This window comes from Hylobates moloch, unplaced genomic scaffold (assembly GCF_009828535.3).
Source record: "Hylobates moloch isolate HMO894 unplaced genomic scaffold, HMol_V3 SCAFFOLD_5, whole genome shotgun sequence".
Classification (NCBI taxonomy): Eukaryota; Metazoa; Chordata; class Mammalia; order Primates; family Hylobatidae; genus Hylobates; species Hylobates moloch.
Window position 1 is genome coordinate 111147561 of NW_026652280.1, and position 20458 is coordinate 111168018.

At 45.5% G+C, this 20458-nt stretch overlaps 2 protein-coding genes across 5 annotated transcripts in view; both read left to right on the plus strand.

Moving 5' to 3' along the window:
- Positions 1–4039, plus strand: part of IGSF3 (immunoglobulin superfamily member 3) — a 92894-nt gene extending 88855 nt beyond the window's left edge. For all 3 annotated transcript variants that reach the window (XM_058439423.1, XM_032154884.2, XM_058439424.1), the window contains one exon: positions 895–4039. In XM_058439423.1, the coding sequence (XP_058295406.1) occupies positions 895–1145 (251 nt within the window). In that variant the 3' untranslated portion in view covers positions 1146–4039. The remainder of the gene's footprint in view (positions 1–894) is intronic.
- Positions 4040–7315: 3276 nt separating this feature from the next.
- Positions 7316–20458, plus strand: part of CD58 (CD58 molecule) — a 57447-nt gene continuing 44304 nt past the window's right edge. For both annotated transcript variants that reach the window (XM_032154885.2, XM_032154886.2), the window contains exon 1: positions 7316–7468. In XM_032154885.2, the coding sequence (XP_032010776.1) occupies positions 7399–7468 (70 nt within the window). In that variant the 5' untranslated portion in view covers positions 7316–7398. The remainder of the gene's footprint in view (positions 7469–20458) is intronic.

Here is a 20458-nt window from a genome sequence, read left to right on the forward strand (position 1 = left end):
AAGAGGTAGATTAAATGTTCTTAATAATACTGATGAGCAACAGCTATTCAGTGAAAGGGAAAGCAGGCTGCATCATACACAGACCACCCTGTGATCCACTGAATAACCCACTGCCTCAAAGCGAAAACAAAGCAGTCTAGGCAACATTTTACCTGTCCATTGTGGATGTCCATAATTATTAAGCTTCATCGAGCACAGAGGTCACCCAGCAGCCTTATTTTACAGAGAAAGCAGGGGCTCCCAGAGGCTAGGCTCCTGCCAAGGTCTAATGACTTATAGAGCAGCCCTCAACCTGTCTTGGGGCACCTGGTTTATTCTCTTCCATATCCAGCTATAACTAATACTGGGTTCTTTGTGGCCACGGACACACTGTGGACGTTCGTAAGTGGTCCATAATGACATTTAATTGATAACATTAATCAGGTAAGTGTCATTTCTGGTAAAACTGCTCTCAGAAGCTGGCAGGAAGGGATTGTGTCATAATCCCAGAGAAGGAAGTTTGTAGCAGAGCCAAGTGCAAAGGGGCATGTAAAATCCAACCATGCAGGAGGCTGCGACTGAACCAGAGCAGCTTCTTCACCATCCTAGATGCAGTTGAGTTCACAGTCAATAAATTATGTTTCATTATGTGGCTTTCCAAGCAGCAATAATGGCTCTCAGTGGAAAATAGAAGCATTGCTTTGTTGGAATGTACAGCCGTAAATTAGGAGAGGTGTTGTGAGAAAAAGAATATAAGGGTCATCTTCCACCATTAGTGGTAGCAGGGGAAAGACAAGGTGGTGTGGGAGTGTCACCAAGGAGCTTCCATTGGGTCAGGTGAGGTATTCAAAAGGAAATGTGAGCAGTCCGGGTTCTCAGCCCTCATTTTCTTGTCTCTCTCATGATCCTTTTCAGGTCCCACCCTCCAGTCCATCATCTGCTCCAACGACGCACTCTTCTACTTCGTCTTCTTCTACCCTTTCCCCATCTTTGGCATTCTTATCATCACCATCCTGCTGGTGCGTTTCAAGAGCCGGAACTCCAGCAAGAACTCTGATGGGAAGAACGGGGTGCCTCTGCTGTGGATCAAAGAGCCACACCTCAACTACTCCCCTACTTGCCTGGAGCCCCCTGTTCTCAGTATCCATCCAGGGGCCATAGACTAAGCGGGTGATGCCCCAGCGGATGTTGGCCACGGAGGAGCTGAGGCTCTCCCTTTCTCTGTGATTGGACAGTTGACAGCACCCAAACTCTGGGGTGCGTGTGTGGAAAGTTGTCAGACTTGAAAAGTGTTCCAAGTTCCCAGTCAGTCACAGAGACAGACTGCCTCTCGGTGGCAGTCTTGGTTGGTTAGCTATTTGCGCGCAAATGTTGTGATCCTGCCGTTATAGGTTTCTTGTTTCTGTTTTTAGTAACGTAGTGAGTAGCTCCAGGTGCCACATCTACTCACGGATTTATCTAGTATCCTCAGATAGATGTTACAGGGCTTCTTATTCTTTGTAATGTACTCTTTTTAAATCCCTTTGGTTTACCCTTTTTGGATTCCTTAATGTGGACGAATTTCTCTTACGTACAACTGACAGCAAAAGGAAGGACGAACTTTCTAGTGACAAGGAATCTCTTCCAAGACTTTTTGTTTTTGCACATTTGAAAATGCCACCCATGGATCAAAATATACCCAAACATTTTTTACTTTCTTAACAAGACTTAAGAATTGTGTGTAGTGTGGGCAAAATTTGTATGTTGTCTTTTCCCTCAGCTGGAGTTATTGGAACCACTTTGTAGTCAAGACGAAAGCACTGAATTTTGCTTCAAAGAACTGTGTATGTACAAGAGAAATCCTGCATAACCCCGTTAGGAGTAGATGGTGCCCCGCCCATCTGTCAGGGAGGCAAAAAAGCCTCCATCCCATCCTTGCCAAAAAATAAGAAAACTGTCTTGGAGAATGAATGGGTCAGAAGTCCCAAACGGCACACACTTTCCAAATTAAAGTGGGCAGGGGCTGCTTTCAGCAGCTGCTGACCTGCAGATTTGTCAAAGCCAGTGACTAGAGAACGAAGGGAGAAAGGCTGGCTGTTGGCTTGCTCTGAGCGGCAAGGATGGTCTGTAACTGATAACTGTGAGCAGGTGGGCCTTTGTCTTCAGGTGCTTTGCCAAACTCTTAAAGGAAAGTGTCCAGTGAACTTGGAAGGGGGTCCCTGAGCTGTACACAGGGCCGAAGCAGCCATGGCAGACACCTGATGGAGGGCACGGGGCTGGCTGACACTGAGTTTGGTGGGACAGTGAGGGGTGGGAGCAGGGCTTCCAGGGCCTGGTGTTGGAGAGTGCAGAGAAATATCTACCTCCCTGGAGGTGTGAAGACTGGGTTTTTCTTCTTCCTTCCAATTAGATTTTCCTTAATGATAGTGATGTCTTCCTTGTTCATTCTTCTCTCCCTGCCTCTCACTGCCATAAGAATATCAGCCTAGGGGCAGTCCAGACGCAGCCCTTTGTCATCCTTTCTGTTTGCCTAGTCTCAGCAGACTGTGATCACAAGGCATTGTCTGTGGGGTTTTTCCCTTCCCTTTCTTGATCTCTCTTGTGGTTCTAGGTTGTTTGGTTGTTCACTGTTAGGGTGGCTTTTTATTTTAACGCCCCTTGAGCCCCATGATGGCTGGTGTCACCCTGTTCTTTTACACTGTTGGGCCAGATGCTTGTCCCTCTTAAGGGCATCATCAGTTGCAGATATTTCCTTTTGCTCACTTGATGAAGATGTTCTTATACCCTTGCTTTCCCAGATTTTTCTGGCCAAGCGTGCCATCTCCCTTACTCTGGGAACTTGCATCCTGAATCCCAAGAGGGGGTCACAATTTGGAAAAAGACATCAGGGATTCTGGAACTAAGTCTGATAAGAGATTCCACTGAAGCCCTGTTCTGAGAATGAGCAGACTGCAGGGGAGGCCATGGGATTCCCCAGCCAATGTCTGTGCCGATCCTTCAAGGGTCTGCAGGTGTGCAGGTGGCCTGGGCTGCTCGGCAGATACTTTGCTGATTCCCAGCTGAGGGGAGCACAGCGGCGATTGCTCAGCCATTTTCTGACAGACACAGACCTGCCTTTTCTCCCCCAAATATACCAGTACCCTCCTGTGAGACAGTGTGCAGGCACCACCACCTTAATCCTGCTGTTGCCTGACGTGCTGATTCTCATTTATTATGCTGCATCAACACATTAGAGGTACAGGAATGGCTCAGTCATGAAGAAAGAAGGTCTTTTGCCCCATTTCTTTATTTCAGGGATGTGGGCTTTCAGTGGGAATTTGCTGACTCCTACGTTATAGGCTGAGTCAATGAGGGAAGATGACTGGCGTTTCCTCTGTCTAAATGGGAGGATGCCAGAGGGCTGGCTGGGACTAGGATGTGTAACTAAGATTTCAGTTTGAATCTGTTCACAGCGATAGAGAAGTAGGTGCTGCATGCAATTAAATATGTAAAGCAATTGCAGGAAATTTGAAAGGAAAAAAAGAAACCGAAGCCAGTATTTTAATAATTGCTTTTTCTGTGTATTTTGTATTGGGCTGGGGGATAGCATCAAAGGTTGAACTTTTCGAGCTTTCTATGAAAAACCCCAGGACCTTCTTCCTTTGGCCATTTCTATGGAAATGCGATGTCAGATGGATGGTAATGGTGCCCTCCAGTGGCTGTGAGACCTCATTGCGCATTGTCTACTGGAGCTTTAGTCTTCTGAGACGGAGGAAAACTGCTGAATACTCTGGATTCATCTATGTCTACAATGTTGCATTTATGAAAAACTACACTGTGCTAGGCGCATTCTAGGACATGAATATGACCACACCCTCTTTCACCGGGTGTTTCTGTAGCAAGTTTTCATATTCTTTTCAAACAATGGTTTCTCTGCGTTAATTATTGAAGAAAAAAAAAGATGGGGTAAGAGGACTACCCATGCATGATGTAGAGAGCTGTTGATTTGTTTCTGTTTTTTAAAGGAAAACTATTTGTAAGATGTTGCACTAAAACATTTTATATACACTTCAGAGACCTGTAGTAAATTATGTTGAAAATACGGCTGTTTACATTTACTGCAGTCTTCTATCCTTCTTTCCCCTTACTAACCAGCCCCCTTCCTCTGTGGGACTGTGCTGTGGGGGCCTACAGTTCTGCCCTTGGCATTGGCCTGCTAGGCTCAAGGTCTGTGAATTGCAGTCTTTATTATTACACCCCGTAACCTTCAAATGATAAAAACACCTCTTCCTCAAGACACTTCACTGCCATCTGCTGCAACATATCATAGTAAATAGACACCTCCACCCCGATGATCAAGGCTATGCTACCCCTAGAGCTGTGCAACACACAACACACCTAGCCCCTGAAAGGCAGGTTCAGAATGTAGAGCTTATAACCTGTAGCATTTTTGTTGGGGGGTGGGGCGGGGGTAGAAGCCGGATGAGAAGGAGAGCAGGAACACAGGATGGCCTTCTCTAGGGCCTCTGCAGCAAGTCTACACCATCCTTTTCCAACTCTGAAGTGCTGCCCTGGCCATGAAATGCAGCAGGCATTTCCCAGAATGGTGGTAAGAGCAGGAGCTGTGCATTCTCGATAAGTGAGACTGCACAGTGCACTGGTCTCTGTTTCCTCTTCCAGTGTTGGGAGGGGTTTACATCTGCAAATTGAGAAGAATGTTAGAATGATTAAAGCCATAGCAGTGATACGTGATTAGTCAGAACCCATCTATAATTCTTTAAAATTCATAGAATATGCAAAAGGGAACTAGATAGTAAGAAGCAGAGGGAGACACTTCTTTTTTTCTTCTTCTAAGTCCAAGACTTTAAAAAGCTTTCCTGTGTGCTTTCCTCTGCTCCCCAGAACCATCGGCTGCATCCTTATCAACTCCTTGCAGCTGCTGGCTTGGCCAGGAGTTGAAAATGTGACTGCCTCTCCCTTGGGTACCCATAATGGTTCCATGTTAAGTCTTATGTATAATTTTTCCTAATTTTTTTCAAATGTTCTTTTTCTGCCAGGGAATGTTTTAAAAAGGGAAATAGAGCATTATAGAATAAGATTACCCTTCTATGCCCTTTGTGCAAATCTACCCAGTATTTATATAAATGAAGTGAACGTACGTTCCCTCATGAGGCATGCAATGAAAATGACAATTTGCATTTATGCAGGATTGGGGCAGTGTTTTGCTCACTACATTCTGGGATTCCTAAGCTTTGTGGGAGTAGTTCCAAGAGTTTGGCAGAAACGAGAGTCAAGACACCAGAGAGTGGCGTGCTAGGAAGAACAGCCCTGGCCTCCTCAGCAGCCCTCCTTTCTTTCTCATCCATGATGATCTACAGTGACAAGAAGATAAAACTGGACCTTGCAATACTAGTCACAGCATGAAAAATACATCGACCCCTCCTTTTGATAGCAGCTTCTCAGTATGTAAAGGGAACCTTTTTGGCTGCCTGCCTAACGCATTGCAGGTCTAGCATTCCTGAGCTGCTTTTGATTCATAAAATTAACCAGGCATTTGAGGGCTTCTAAAAGTGTTTGATGGACAGCATTTCTCTCAATGAAAGAGCAGGCACTGCTCCTTGGTCAAAGGAGAGTCCAACCAAGGAAGCCTAATGAGTTATTCCTCACTGAATACCTGGAGACCATGACCTGGGGGCGAGGGGCTTCCCCAGCCCCATGTGACTGGGCTGTTCTTTCCTCAGCCCTGCTCTTAAGGGGGTTAACAGCTCTTGCTGGCAGTCCAAATGGCTGCATAGCTGTCAGTCCAAAAGTCCCATTATCATATCCCGCTCCTGTATGAAGGGGTAAGAGTAGAAGCATTGGACATGGCCTCAGTTGGACTGCAAGTTCTGCCCTTTACTGTGTGCCCTGAGTAATTTACCTTCTCCAGGCGTCAGTTTCCTCATCTGCAAAAACAACAGCAGCAGTAAGATTAAGTTAATCCAAGTAATGCACTTCACATAGGGCCTGCTCAATAGATATTTGCTGTCATGTCACTTCCCAGCTCAAAAACTTTCTGTGGCTCCCCAGCGTCTGAAGGTCTAACCCCATCCTGCCTTTCTAAGTGGGCCTGAGTTCCTACCAGCCCAGGGCAGAGAACACTTGATTTCCTCACATTTTATGTTACACACTGCCCCTGCCTTGTGTTCCCAGTATCTACAGATGGTAGGGAATATCTCGAGATAGCAGGTTTGTGGTAGAGGGCATTGGTCCCAGAAGTTTCACTGATAGAGATACCTTTTAAGATTTTGTGGCTAACTTAAGAAATAATTCATGTCTCTTTGCAATATGGTTCAAGTGTCTTGAGTGACTTTGAGTCCTCACCTGGGGACAATGGAGGTGAAGCAGCAAGAAGGCACATTCCCACTCAGTTTCACAACTTGCACCATGTGTTGGTGGTTATTTGGGCAGCGGGGAGTCCTGTTCATGGAAATGGATTCCAGCATCATAATAACTAAGAGTTCTGTGAACTCCCTCAGCTGGGCAGGGGCAACTCTGGTGCTTCTGTCTCCAAGGAGACAGACAGGGAGGCTGATGTGAGGAGCTGGTTCTGGGAATAGAGTCATTTGTTCTGGGATATAGGGATGTGAGGGGAGGGCCAGCTCAATCCAGACTGATGAAGAGCGGGGAGAGTGATGAGTGCCTGCCGCAGCTTGGGCTGGATGGATGTGGGGAGGCTGGGCAGTGAGGGAGATGTGGATCTGACAGCTCAGCCTGAGGGAAAGTCCCGGTTGAGATGGGGGAAGAGAGAAAAAGAGGAATCTGAGAAGGCAGAAACCAAAGGCTGGAAATCCCAGCTCCGGGGATAAGGGAGTGTGGGGACGGGGGAAGCCTGCCTCAGGTAACCCTACGCCTACTAACAGTTGTCTAAAATGCTCCCTTTCCTTGTCACGTTTGAGGAAAAGTGGTTCAAAGAGGCCGTCTGATGCGGGATCGCACAGCGCTGAAGGGATGAGGGGCCCCGGGTGCTCCCGCCCGTCCCCCTGCCTCCTCCGGTGGCTCTCTGGGAGCGACAGCCCCGTCTAGCCACGGAAGGGCCTTCAGCACGCCCCAAACACTAAAGGGAAGCGCGGGAGGTGAGGGAGGAAGGCAAAGAAACCTAGTTTTTAAAACGCAAGCCACTTTCAAGGAAAGAATTTCTTACTTAAAAATAGCGTATGAAATGGCGGCGGAATGACGGGAGGGACCGAGCTGGGGGACTGGACGGCGCCCCGGGGACACAGGAAGGAGGCGCGCAGAGCCGAGCCCAAGAGCGCGCCCGGGGAGTGGAAGCGCGAAGACAAACGCGGCGCCGCGGAGGGTGGGGGAGGAAGGGCCTGGGCGGCCGGGGCGGAGTCCTGCTTCTGGCCTCCCGCGTAGGCGGTGCTTGAACTTAGAGCTGCTTGTGGCTGGGCACTTGCGCAGAGGCCGGCCCGACGAGCCATGGTTGCTGGGAGCGACGCGGGGCGGGCCCTGGGGGTCCTCGGCGTGGTCTGCCTGCTGCACTGCTTTGGTGAGTGAAGCCTGCCCCAGGGGCCCCGCGCCGGCCGGCGGGTACTGGGCAGCGCCCAGGCTGGGTGGACGCGCCGGGCTCGAGGCGGCTGCCGATCAGAGACGGGTGGGGACGGGTCGCTGTGGGCCGGGAACAACTCAGCCGTGGGAGCCTTTTCAGGAAGAGAAAGTTGTTATTTCATCGCCAGTGTCCCTCATGGAGTCAGCAAGGAACTGTGGCCTTAGGGAAGGACGGGCTCCGGCCCGCTCGCCTCTCCTGCGGGGCCTGCGCCCCCCCCCCCCCCCCCCCCCCCCCCCCCCCCCCCCCCCCCCCCCCCCCCCCCCCCCCCCCCCCCCCCCCCCCAGAGCTCCAGTGACCAAGTTCCTTCCTGAGCCTCCCCAGTAACGTCGCTGAGCGCTTCAGCGGACTGCAAAACTTATTCCCAGCCGTGAACGCGCCCGGGACGGGGTGCGGGCGCGGATGCCACCTGCTCGAGGGCGACGCCCGCTGTCCTCCCCTAGCCTTGCCGTCCCCGCCCGCGCCGCGTCCGCCGTATCAGCAGAGAGGACTTTTCAGAATCGCCCCACAGCGAGGAGCGGGGAGGCAACTAGGAAGCCCAGTCGGCAGCGGCCTCACGATGGGATTCCTAAGTGGTGCGACTCCTGCTCCTTTTTCCTCCCCTCAAATCCTAAAAACTATTATCAGAACTGGTTCCATCCTCTTCGTGTGTTGTCAGCCAAGTCGTCACAACAACCCCAGGAGACAGGTCCCTTTCTCCCCATTTTGCCTCACCATCCTCCTTCACCCTCCACACACTGGCCCCAATCAGGCCATAGCCAAACCCCGGGAGTACAGCAGTAACCTCCCAGCGAGTTCACCTGTACTTGAGGGTTTCTCATGGCTGGCTCCTGCACCCAACTGCCAGCCTTCCAGCCCGTCCGTCCGTTTGCTCAGCGTCCACTGCCTGCCCGGGAGGTGCGCGCGTGCATCTATGGAAGACAGCCAAGGGGGAGGGGTTGAGATAGACTCAAAAGTACCTGCACGATCAGATAAAGAAGTCAGTGTTGTAAGAGAGGCCTGGGCTGGGCGTGGTGGCTTACACCTGTCATCCTAGCACTTTGGGAGGCTGAGGCAGGTGGATCACTTGAGGCCAGGAATCGGAGTCCAGCAGGGCCAACACGGTGAAAGATCGGCTCTACAAACAATACAAAAATTAGCTGAGCGTGGTGGCGCATACCTATAGTCCCAGCTACTCGGAAGGCTGAGGTGGGAGAATCAGCTGAGTCCCGGAGGCAGAGGATGCAGTGAGCTGTGATTGTGCCACTGAACTCCAGCCTGGGTGACAGAATATGACCCTGTCTCAAAAAAAAAAAAAAAAAAGTGAGCTGTGGGGGTACAGAGGGAAGAAGAAGGCAGTCTCTTTTGTGAAATCAAGTGTCTTTTGTGAAGCAGTCTTCATGGGAGGGAGGATATTTGAGCCCAGCCTTCAAGGACTGGTGATGTGCGGACATGTGATAATGCGGGAAAAGATTGCTGAGTGTCCCCTTAGGGAGTCTGGATTCTCTGAGCTGAGAGAGCTGCTCCTGGGCCTTACAGGATCAGGACCATGCGCCTGGGAAGAAGAATCTGTTAGCAACAAAGAGGAAGGCTGCAGTCAGGAGGAACTGGAGGCAGGGAGGCCAGAGGGCCAGGGTGGACTACCATCACAGGGCCCAAATAGCTCTGGAGAGTTCATGTGCGGCTGGCTGGGGAAAAGAAGAGATACACACAGGGATTAATTAAATGGATGGGGTAACTCTCCTCCAGGCAAGCTGGTCCCTCATTCCCTGGCACCTTGGGTCACTGCTGCCTGTACCTGTGTTCTCCCTTCCACTGCAAACCCAGTTTGCCTAAGCTCTACCTCCAACAGAAGATTATTTGAACTGTCTCTTCCTGGTGGTCTCTCTCACCTAATTAATGCATTCATTCAGAAGTCATTTGATTCAGCAAACATGTATTTATAAACTGCTCTCCATAGGCCTTAAACTAAAGACAAGACTGAATGGGTATATCCCCTTTTGGGGACCCAAGCCTGCCTCATTAGGGAAGCTGCAAATGCAGTGATTAACAGCATCAGCTCTGGGGTCAGATGCCTAGCTTTGGATCCTGGCCCCACTCCTCACCTGAGTCATGAACTTGTGTGAGTTACCTAACTTCTGTTTACTTCAGTACCTTCACTTTTGAAAAGAGCACCACTCACATGAAGGAAAGGAGAATAATAAACCCACTTCATAGAATTACTGGGAACATCAGTCATTCAATAAATATTTACTGAGTGTCAATTACATGTTAAGCACTGCACAATGGATGGGGGATACAGCAAGGTATGCACAGTTCCCTGCCTTTGTGAAGCTCACCTTACAGTAAGTAAATGAGTAAAAACATGGATGCTGGATGGTGATAAAGTAAACATTTACTAGTATAGAGATGAGTAAAGCAAAGAAAGGGGTGATGGAAGTCGTTAATATTTCAATTTAGAGGTTTTTTTTGAAATTTTAGAACAATTAAAATCTTTAGGACAGTTGCAAAATTAGTACAGTGAACATCTGCATACTTTCTCCTTGAATCACCAGTCAACTGTCACATTAGTTTTCTTTGTACACACACATCTATTATTTTTGCCAAACCATTTGAGAGTTTCAGACCTCATGACACCTCACCTGTAATTCTTCAGCATATGTCTCATAAGAACAAGAGCATTCTCCAACAAGTCACAGAATCATCATAATCTGGAAATGTGGCATTGATACAATACTGTTTCCTGGTAGAGAACCCAGAAGCCAGTCCTGCACCACATACTTCATTTGATAATCATGCCTTTTTAACCCCCTTTAACCTAAAACTGTTGCTTTTTTTTTTTTTTTTTTTTTTAGTACTTTAAGACAGCATCATTTTTGAAGTGTCTGGGCTGGTTGCTTTACCGAATGCCGAATGTCCCTTTGGATGTGGATCGCCTGCTCGTTTCCTCATGATCAGATTCTGGTTGTAACTCTTTGTAGCAGGAATACTTCATAGTTGTGTTGGGTCCTTCTCAGTGTGTCACATCAGGAAGAGGTGGTCTGTTTGTCACATTATTGGAGATGTTAACTTTGACATTTGGTTAAAGTGAAGTTTATCAGATTTCTCCATTGTAGAGGCACCATTTTACCTTTGTAAGTAATAAATGATATGTTATGTGATGTTTTGAGGTTGAGTGAATATCCTGTTCTCCAGCCATTGTTCATCCAGTGGTTTTAGTATCCCTATGGTGATTCTTCCCAGAATCCATTATCACTAAAATATTTTATTTTTTGAGACAGGGTCTCACTGTGTCACCCAGGCTGGAGTACAGGGGTGCTATCACAGCTAACTCCAGCCTCGACCTCTGAGGCTCAAGCAATTCTGCCACCTCAGCCTTCAGAGTAGCCAGGACTACAGGTGTATGCCACCATGCATGGCTAATTTTTTAAAATTTTTTTGTAGAAACAGGGTTTCCCTATGTTGCCCAGACTGGTCTTAAACTCCTGGGCTCAAGTGATCCTCCTTCCTTGGGCGCCTACCAAAGTGTATGGGATTACAGGCATGAGCCACCACATCCAGCCACTAAAATATTTTCAAATGGTAATTTTCTTCCCCCCCGCACCATCCCTTTCTTCTCCCTCCCTCCCTTCCTTCCATCCTTCCTGTCTCCCCTCCCCTCTCCTCCCTTCTCCCTTCCCTTCCCTTCCCTTCCCTTCCCTTCCCTTCTCTTCCCTTCCCTTCTTCCCTTCCCTTCCCTTCCCTTCCCTTCCCTTCCCTTCTTTCCTTCTTTGTTTCATTTCCTTTTTTCTTTTGAGACACAGTCTCACTCTGTTGCCTAGGCTAGAGTATAGTGACACAATTACGGCTCACTGCAGCCTTGATCTCCCAGACTCAAGCAATCCTCCCACCTCAGTTTCCAAGTAGCTGGGACTACAGGGACATGCCTTCATGTCCAGCTAATTTTTTTGTATTTTTTATAGAGATGGGGTTTTGCCACGTTGCCCAGGCTGGTCTTGAACTCCTGGGCTCAAGCAATCCTCCCAAGTCAGTTTCCCAAAGTGTCGGGATTATAGGCATGAGCCACCCAGCGATTATCTATTCTGTTTTTCTATATATATATTTATTAGTTCACATTGTTCAGTAATGAATAGCTTTTGCACACACATCCTCCTTTTTTTTTCTTTTATTTTAGAAGGTTGTGTGGACTCATGGATTCTTTTTTAAATATGGCATTCCTGTCATCCATTTTGATGCTCAGCAACCCCACATTTGACAAGTGGGAACCCCTTCAAGCTTCAGAGTCCTTTTGCTCTGTTCCTGTTTGATTTTAAACACTTCCTTACTTTCTGGCACAGAAAGATGTTCTGGACTTGTTTTGTAGTGTTCCTGCCTCAGCCTTCGAATCATTAGGTTCCCTGGTTTCTTTTAGTGAGAGATGGTATTTAGAAATCAAGTTCTGGGTGCTAGTTGTGCCCACAGGTACCAGAGTCATTGCTTCTCAGCCTTGTCAGTTTTCAAAGCTAAGAAATAGAGTTTTTACAAAGTCAGGAGTTCACCCTGATACTTCTAACACTAATAATCTTGCTGCTTAGTTCTTCTGCCTCTTCTGCTCTTCCATATTTGCATCTCCTTACTCCCACAGTGAGAACTCTGTTCTTAGTAGCATCAGTATATTTCCCTAATCTACATTAAACCCCAAATCATTTTACAGTTGCTATACCAATCTACTACCAACTACAGACTTACTAAATACAGTTAAAGATTTCTTTACAGTTCCTTTTATTTTTCATTACAGAGAGTCTCCAACTTAGCAATGGTTCGACTTAAGATTTTTCAACTCTACAATGAGTTTTTCAAGATATAACTCCATAATAAGGAATATCTGTATATCCCAGTGAATATGCAATACTGTATTCAAAAGTTACTTGGATTCTGGCCGGGTGCAGTGACTCATGACTCTAATCCCAGCACTTTGGGAGGCCAAGGCGGGCGGATCACGAGGTCAGGAGATTGAGACCATCCTGGCTAATGCAGTGAAACCCTGTCTCTACTAAAACAAAAAATTAGCTGGGCATGGTGGCATACGCCTGTAATTCCAGCTACCTAGGAGGCTGAGGCAGGAGAATGGCTTGAACCAGGAGGCAGAGGCTGCAGTGAGCCGAGATTACAACACTGCACTCCAGCCTGGGCAACAGAGTGAGACTCTGTCTCAAAAAGAAAAAAAAAAAAAAAAAAAAAAAATTTTTGGATTTTTTTTTTTTTTTTCTAACTACCCTTCTTAAACAAGGTAACACTGTGTATTCTTTTGTATCTCATTTTTGTCACTTAACCATACATCTGGAAAATCATTCCCTGTCACTTCATAGAGATCATCCTCATTCTTTTTCACAGCTGTACAGTCCCCCATAGGGTGGTTATATGGTAGTTAATTCAGCTACCCTCTGCTGGTTAGTATTACATAGTGAGGTCAGGGAGGGTCTCTTTAATAGGGTGACAGTTGATCAGACACTTAAGGAAGTGAGAGATAGGCCACAAGGCTATCTGGGGGGGTGATATTCCAGGTCTACTACTCAGGACCCTGAGATAGGCTTCAAGCGTTTAAGAAACTTCAAGGATACCATTGTGGCAGAGAGTGGTAGAAAATGAAGTTATAAAAGTAGTCAGGGTTGGATCCTGTAGATAAAGTTTTTAGGGCCTTTTAAATATTTTGGCCTTTTTGCTTTCAGTGACTGGAAAGTTTTGAAGGATTTTGAACAGGAGTGAAATTATGATGACTTGGGTGTTTAAAAGAATTATTCTGGCTGCTGGATGAATAGTCTGTAGAGGAGAGAAAAGGAAGAGCAGGGAGTTTGGTTAGGCTGCAGGGGCAATGCAAGAAAGGAATTACTGGGGGTGAGAGATATCTGGATGTGTTTTGAAGGTGGAGCTGGCAGGATTTGGTGTGGGCTTGCATTAGTGGAATGACATGTGGATAGGGCCTGGATAGTGCTGGGCAAGTAGCAAGAACTCAAAAGTATGAACTGGGCTGAGTGTGGTGGCTCATGCCTGTAATCCTAGCACTGAGAGGCTGAGGCAGGCAGATCTCTTGAGCCCAGGAGTTTGAGACCATCCTAATCAACATGCTGAAACCCCATGATATGGTTTGGCTCTGTGTTCCCACTCAAATCTCACCTTGAATTATAATAATCCCCATGTGTCAAGGGCAGGGCTAGGTGGAGGTAATTGAATCATGAGGGCAGTTTCCCCCATACTGTTCTCAGATAGTGAATAAGTCTCACAATATTTGATGGTTTTATAAATGGGGATTCCCCTGCACAAGCTCTCTCTTGCCTACTGCCATGTAAGATGTGCCTTGTTTCTCCTTTGCCTTCTGCCATGATTGTGGGGCCTCCCTGGCCATGTGGAACTATGAGTTCATTGAACCTCTTTCCTTTATAAATTACCCAGTCTTGGGTATGTCTTTATTAGCAGCATGAGAATGGACTAATATAGTAAATTGGTACTGGGTAGTGGGGCACAGCTGCAAAGATACCTGAAAATGTGGAAGCAACTTTGGAACTGGGTAACAGGCAGGGATTGGAATAGTTTGGAGGAGTCAGAAGAAGACAGGAAGATGTGGGAAAGTTTGGAACTTCCTAGAGACTTGTTGAATGGCTTTGACCAAATGCTGCTCATCTCAGATGGAGATGAGAAACATTGTTGGGAACTGGAATAAAGGTGACTCTTACTATGTTTTAGCAAAGAGACTGGCAGCATTTTGCCTGTGCCCTAAAGATACGTGGAACTTTGAACTAGAGAGAAATGATTTAAGGCATCTGGTGGAAGAAATTTCTAAGCAGCAAAGCATTCAAGAGGTGGCTTGGTTGCTGTTAAAAGCATTCAGTTTTATGTGTTCACAAAGATGTGGTTTGGAATTGGAACTTAGTTTAAAAGGGAAGCAGGGCATAAAAGTTCAGAAAATTTGCAGCCCGATGATGCAATAGAAAAGAAAAACCCATTTTCTGAGGAAAAATTCAAGCCAGCTGCAGAAATTTGCATTAAGTAATGAGGAGCCAAATGTTAATCACGAAGACAATGGGGAAAATGTCTCCACGGCATATCAGAAACCTTCATGGCAGCCCCTCCTATCACAGGCCTGGAGGCCTTGGAGGGAAAAATTGTTTCATGGGCTGGACCCAGGGCCCCCCTGCTCTGTACAGCCTCCAAACATGGTGCCCTGCATCCCAGCTGTTTTAGCTCCAGCCATGGCTAAAAGGGGCCAACATACCACTCAGGCTGTTGCTTCAGAGGGTGCAAGCCTCAAGCCTTGGTGGCTTACACGCTGTGTTGGGCCTGTGAGTGCACAGAAGTCAAGAATTGAGGTTTGAGAACCTCTGCCTAGATTTCAGAGGATGTATGGAAATGCATGGATGTCCAGGCAGAAGTTTGCTGCAGGAGTGGGGCCCTCATGGAGAACCTCTGCTAGGGCAGTGTGGAAGGGAAATGTGGAGTTGGAGGCCCCACACAGAGTCCCCACTGGGGCACCACCTAGTGGAGCTGTGAGAAGAGGGCCATCATCCACCAGACCCCAGAATGGTAGATCCACTGAGAGCTTGCACCATGTACCTGGAAAAGCCACAGACAGTTAATGCCAGCCCATGAAAGCCACCAGGAGGATGGCTGTACCCTGCAAAGCCATAGGGGAAGAGCTGCCCAAGGTTGTGGGAGCGTACCTCTTGCATCACCTGGATGTGAGGCATGGAGTCAAAGGAGATCATTTTGGAACTTTAAGGTTTAATGACTGCCCTATTGGATTTAGGACTTGCATGGGGCCTGTAGCCCTTTTGTTTTGGACAATTTCTCCCATTTGGAATGGATATATTTACTCAGCACCTGTACCCCCATTGTATCTAGGAAGTAACTAACTTGCTTTTGATTTTACAGGCTCATAGGTGGAAGGTACTTGCCTTATCTCCGATGAGACTTTGGATTTAGACTTTTGGATTAATACTGGAATAAGTTAAGATTTTGAGGGACTGTTGGAAGGGCATTATTGTGTTTTGAAATGTGAGGACATGAGATTTGGGAGGGGCCAGGGTGGAATGATATGGTTTGGCTGTGTCTCCACCCAAATCTCACCTTGAATTGTAATAATCCCCGTGTGTCAAGGGCAGGGCCAGGTGGAGATAATTGAATCATGAGGGCAGTTTCCTCTATACTGTTCTTGTGATAGTGAATAAGTCTCACAAGATCTGATGGTTTTATAAAGGGGAGTTCCCCTGCACATGCTCTCTCTTGCCTGCCACCATTAAGACATGACTTTGCTTCTCCTTTGCCTTCCGCCATGATTGTGAGGTTTCCCTGGCCATGTGGAACTGTGAGTCCATTGAGCCTCTTTCCTTGATAAATTACCCAGTCTCAGGTATGTCATTATTAGCAGTGCGAGAATGGACCAATACACCCCATCTCTACAAAAAGTTAGCCAGGTGTGGTGGTGCACGCCTGTAGTCCCAGCTACTCAGGAGGCTGAGATGAGCCTGGCAATTGCTTGAGTCTGGGAATTTGAGGCTACAGTGAGCCATGATGACACAACTGCACTCCAGCCTGGGTAACAGAGCAAAAAAATAAAAAATAAAAAAGGTAGGAACTATTTTATTATTAACAGAGTCTGTCTTATTCTGCTGTTGTTGACATTTTACAGATCCTTTATTGCCAACTGTCTGCATAACTAGATTTTAAGTTCCTTGTATGCAGAAGTCAAGTCATGTATTATTTTTTTAAATTTTCCTTACATTGATCTGTTTTTTTTTAATAGTACAGGTTGTTGAATCTGGACATTAGATGACAATGTATTTGTCCAGCATTTCTCCATTTGAAATTATCTCACATTATGATGTGAGACTTGTTCATGTGCTTTGCTGGAGTTGAGACTTAGACAGTCTATGCTTTTTTATTTAGCAAAGATAATCCAAGTTAAAATAGTGTTGCGTGTTCCTATAGGAAAACTAGGCGCAGTGTTAGAGTGTAAATAATGATAGCCGCTAGGAGGTAAGCACCTGCTGTGTGCCAGGAGCTATGCTTCAGATTTGAGATGTTTTTATTTAATTGTCGCACTAATTTTATTACATAGGGAACATTTAATAGGAGAACAAAGCTTAGGTAGGTTCAGTAATGTGTCCAAGTTCACACAGCAAATAAGTGGCAGAGTGAACTTGAACTTTGATTCTCTCTGAATCAAAACCTTTTCCCTTATATGCTCTGTTGTATCCCCAGCCTGAGATCCACTAAGCAACTTTTTGAAGATGAGTACTACTGATTTCTTATATCCAACATGTATACATTGTCCAATGAAATTCTGCTAAAACATATGAAATATAGGTCAGCACAATTACCAGTCATGCAAAATTGTATTTAATATCATAATTTGTAATGGTGAGGGGTGCTTCTTTGGGACATAGAATTTACAATGGCAATTTATTGACATATTTATTATTAACATTATTACATTTACATTCTCTAGGTACCCACATTTCACTCCTAGACACTTTTGCATAATCCCAATAACATCATAACATCTATAAAAATTAACACTAATCCTGTAATATCACCTAACTTTTACCCGTATTCAGATTTCCCCAATTGTCACAAGAGTGTCTTTTGTTAAAAAACCCGGATCTAATCAAGTTTCACTCATTGTATTTGTTGCTATGTTTTTGTTTTAATTTTGATGGGCATCTTTCAGAAGTTTTAAAATAGTCTTAGAACCTCTTTTTAAGAACCAGATTTGAATAATTTATTTTATTGACCTCCTTGTCACTCTAACATTTCTTTAGTAAATACAGGCTTTGAGAGTAGGTATTGGTTTCTCTGTTTAAAAGTAGAAACTTTGCATAAATCAGCCCTTATATGTGTAAGTTTTCTGCCTTTTGGTTTCTTCTCATGCTGTTTCTGCACAAGTGCCTAAGCTTTTTTGAAGCGTTACTTGAGGGGTGACCAGAAGGTTTTACTTAAGGACACAGACCCTTAAATTCTGCAATGACAAGTCTTTTTTTTTTTTTTTGAGTTTTCTCATTTTCTTTTTTTTATTATTATTACTATACTTTAAGTTTTAGGGTACATGTGCACAATGTGCAGGTTTGTTACATATGTATCCATGTGCCATGTTGGTGTGCTGCACCCATTAACTCGTCATTTAGCATTAGGTATATCTCCTAATGCTATCCCTCCCCCATCTCCCCTTCCCACAACAGTCCCTGGAGTGTGATGTTCCCCTTCCTGTGTCCATGTGTTCTCATTGTTCAATTCCCACCTATGAGTGAGAACATGTGGTGTTTGGTTTTTTGTCCTTGCAATAGTTTACTGAGAATGATGGTTTCCAGTTTCGTCCATGTCCCTACCGAGGACATGAACTCATCATTTTTTATGGCTGCATAGTATTCCATGGTGTATATGTGCCACATTTTCTTTTTTTTTTTTTTTTTTGAGACAGAGTCTTGCTCTGTCCCCCAGGCTGGAGTGCAGTGGTGCGATCTTGGCTCACTGCAAGCTCCGCCTCCTGGGTTCACGCCATTCTCCTGCCTCAGCCTCCCGAGTAGCTGGGACTACAGGCACCTGCCAACATGCCCGACTAATTTTTTTTTTTTGTATTTTTAGTAGAGATGGGGTTTCACCGTGTTAGCCAGGATGGTCTTGATCTCCTGACCTCGTGATCTGCCTGCCTCGGCCTCCCAAAGTGCTGGGATTACAGGCTTGAGCCACCGCGCCCGGCCGTGTGCCACATTTTCTTAATCCAGTCTATCGTTGTTGGACATTTGGGTTGGTTCCAACTCTTTGCTATTGTGAATAGTGCCACAATAAACATACGTGTGCGTGTGTCTTTATAGCAGCATGATTTATAGTCCTTTGGGTATATACCCAGTAATGGGATGGCTGGGTCAAATGGTACTTCTAGTTCTAGAACCCTGAGGAATCACCACACTGACTTCCACAATGGTTGAACTAGTTTACAGTCCCACCAACAGTGTAAAAGTGTTCCTATTTCTCCACATCCTCTCCAGCACCTGTTGTTTCCTGACTTTTTAATGATGGCCATTCTAACTGGTGTGAGATGGTATCTCATTGTGGTTTTGATTTGCATTGCTGACGGCCAGTGATGATGAGCATTTTTTCATGTGTTTTTTGGCTGCATAAATGTCTTCTTTTGAGAAGTGTCTGTTCATGCCCTTCGCCCACTTTTTGATGGGGTTGTTTGCTTTTTTCTTGTAAATTTGTTTGAGTTCATTGTAGATTTCTTGTACACTAATAACAGACAAACAGAGAGCCAAATCATGAGTGAACTCCCATTCACAATTGCTTCAAAGAGAATAAAATACCTAGGAATCCAACTTACAAGGGACGTGAAGGACCTCTTCAAGGAGAACTACAAACCACTGCTCAATGAAATAAAAGAGGATACAAACAAATGGAAGAAAATTCCATGCTCATGGGTAGGAAGAATCAATATCGTGAAAATGGCCATACTGCCCAAGGTAATTTATAGATTCAATGCCATCCCCATCAAGCTACCGATGACTTTCTTCACAGAATTGGAAAAAACTACTTTAAAGTTCATATGGAACCAAAAAAGAGCCCGCATCGCCAAGTCAATCCTAAGCCAAAAGAACAAAGCTGTAGGCATCACGCTACCTGACTTCAAACTATACTACAAGGCTACAGTAACCAAAACAGCATGGTACTGGTACCAAAACGGAGACATAGATCAGTGGAACAGAACAGAGCCCTCAGAAATGATGCCACATATCTACAACTATCTGATCTTTGACAAACCTGACAAAAACAAGCAATGGGGAAAGGATTCCCTATTTAATAAGTGGTGCTGGGAAAACTGGCTAGCCATATGTAGAAAGCTGAAACTGGATCCCTTTCTTACACCTTATACAAAAATTAATTCAAGATAGATTAAAGACTTACATGTTAGACCTAAAACCATAAAAACCCTAGAAGAAAACCTAGGCAATACCATTCAGGACATAGGCATGGGCAAGGACTTCATGTCTAAAACATCAAAAGCAATGGCAACAAAAGCCAAAATTGACGAATGGGATCTAATTAAACTAAAGAGCTTCTGCACAGTAAAAGAAACTACCATCAGAGTAAACAGGCAACCTACAAAATGGGAGAAAATTTTCGCAACCTACTCATCTCACAAAGGGCTAATATCCAGAATCTGCAATGACAAATCTTACCTTCCATCTCAGGGTTGTAAGTGAAACCAGGATGCAGCCGTTTCCCTTTTCTCAGATAAGTTCAGGTTTGAATATAAAGTGTGACTATAAGATACAGAGACTGTCCCTAGAAAAGGACGGGAAAACATTTAGCAGTTCCTCTTTGAAGATAACTTTCAATGCCTTGCATTTATTATGTTCTTCCCTCCACTGAAAAATAGACTCCAGGAGGGCTGGGATTTTGTCTGTTTTGTTCATTGCTATATCCTGCCTGCTTATTTCAGTGTTTGGCACATAGGCAGGACTCCATGAACATTTGATGAACAAATAAATGAATAATGAGAACTACCTCAGAGTTGAGGATTAAATGAGTTAATACACAAACAGCTCTTGGAACAAGTGCTTGTCACATAGTAAGCCTGCAGTGAATCTTCGTGCTGCTGCTACTGTTAAATATTATTACTGAGGCTGAGCTGGCCTAGGGCTCCTTGGATTGGACTTGCTAAGAGCTAGGCAAGAGACACAACTGTATGAAACTTGCTTGAGTTAAAACAAACAGTGCTACTCCTCTTTATTGTCTCCATGTCTGGTAAGCACATTTCCTACCCCCAAAATTGGGACTGACTAATATAAGAATATTTATGGCCTTAATAGGACAGGTTATTTGATACAATTACTAGCCTAGACATTTTAGGAGATTGGCCGCTCCTCAATACTATAAATGCATATATGGGTGTGTAGACAGAGATGTTGCTTCCCAGATTGCCAC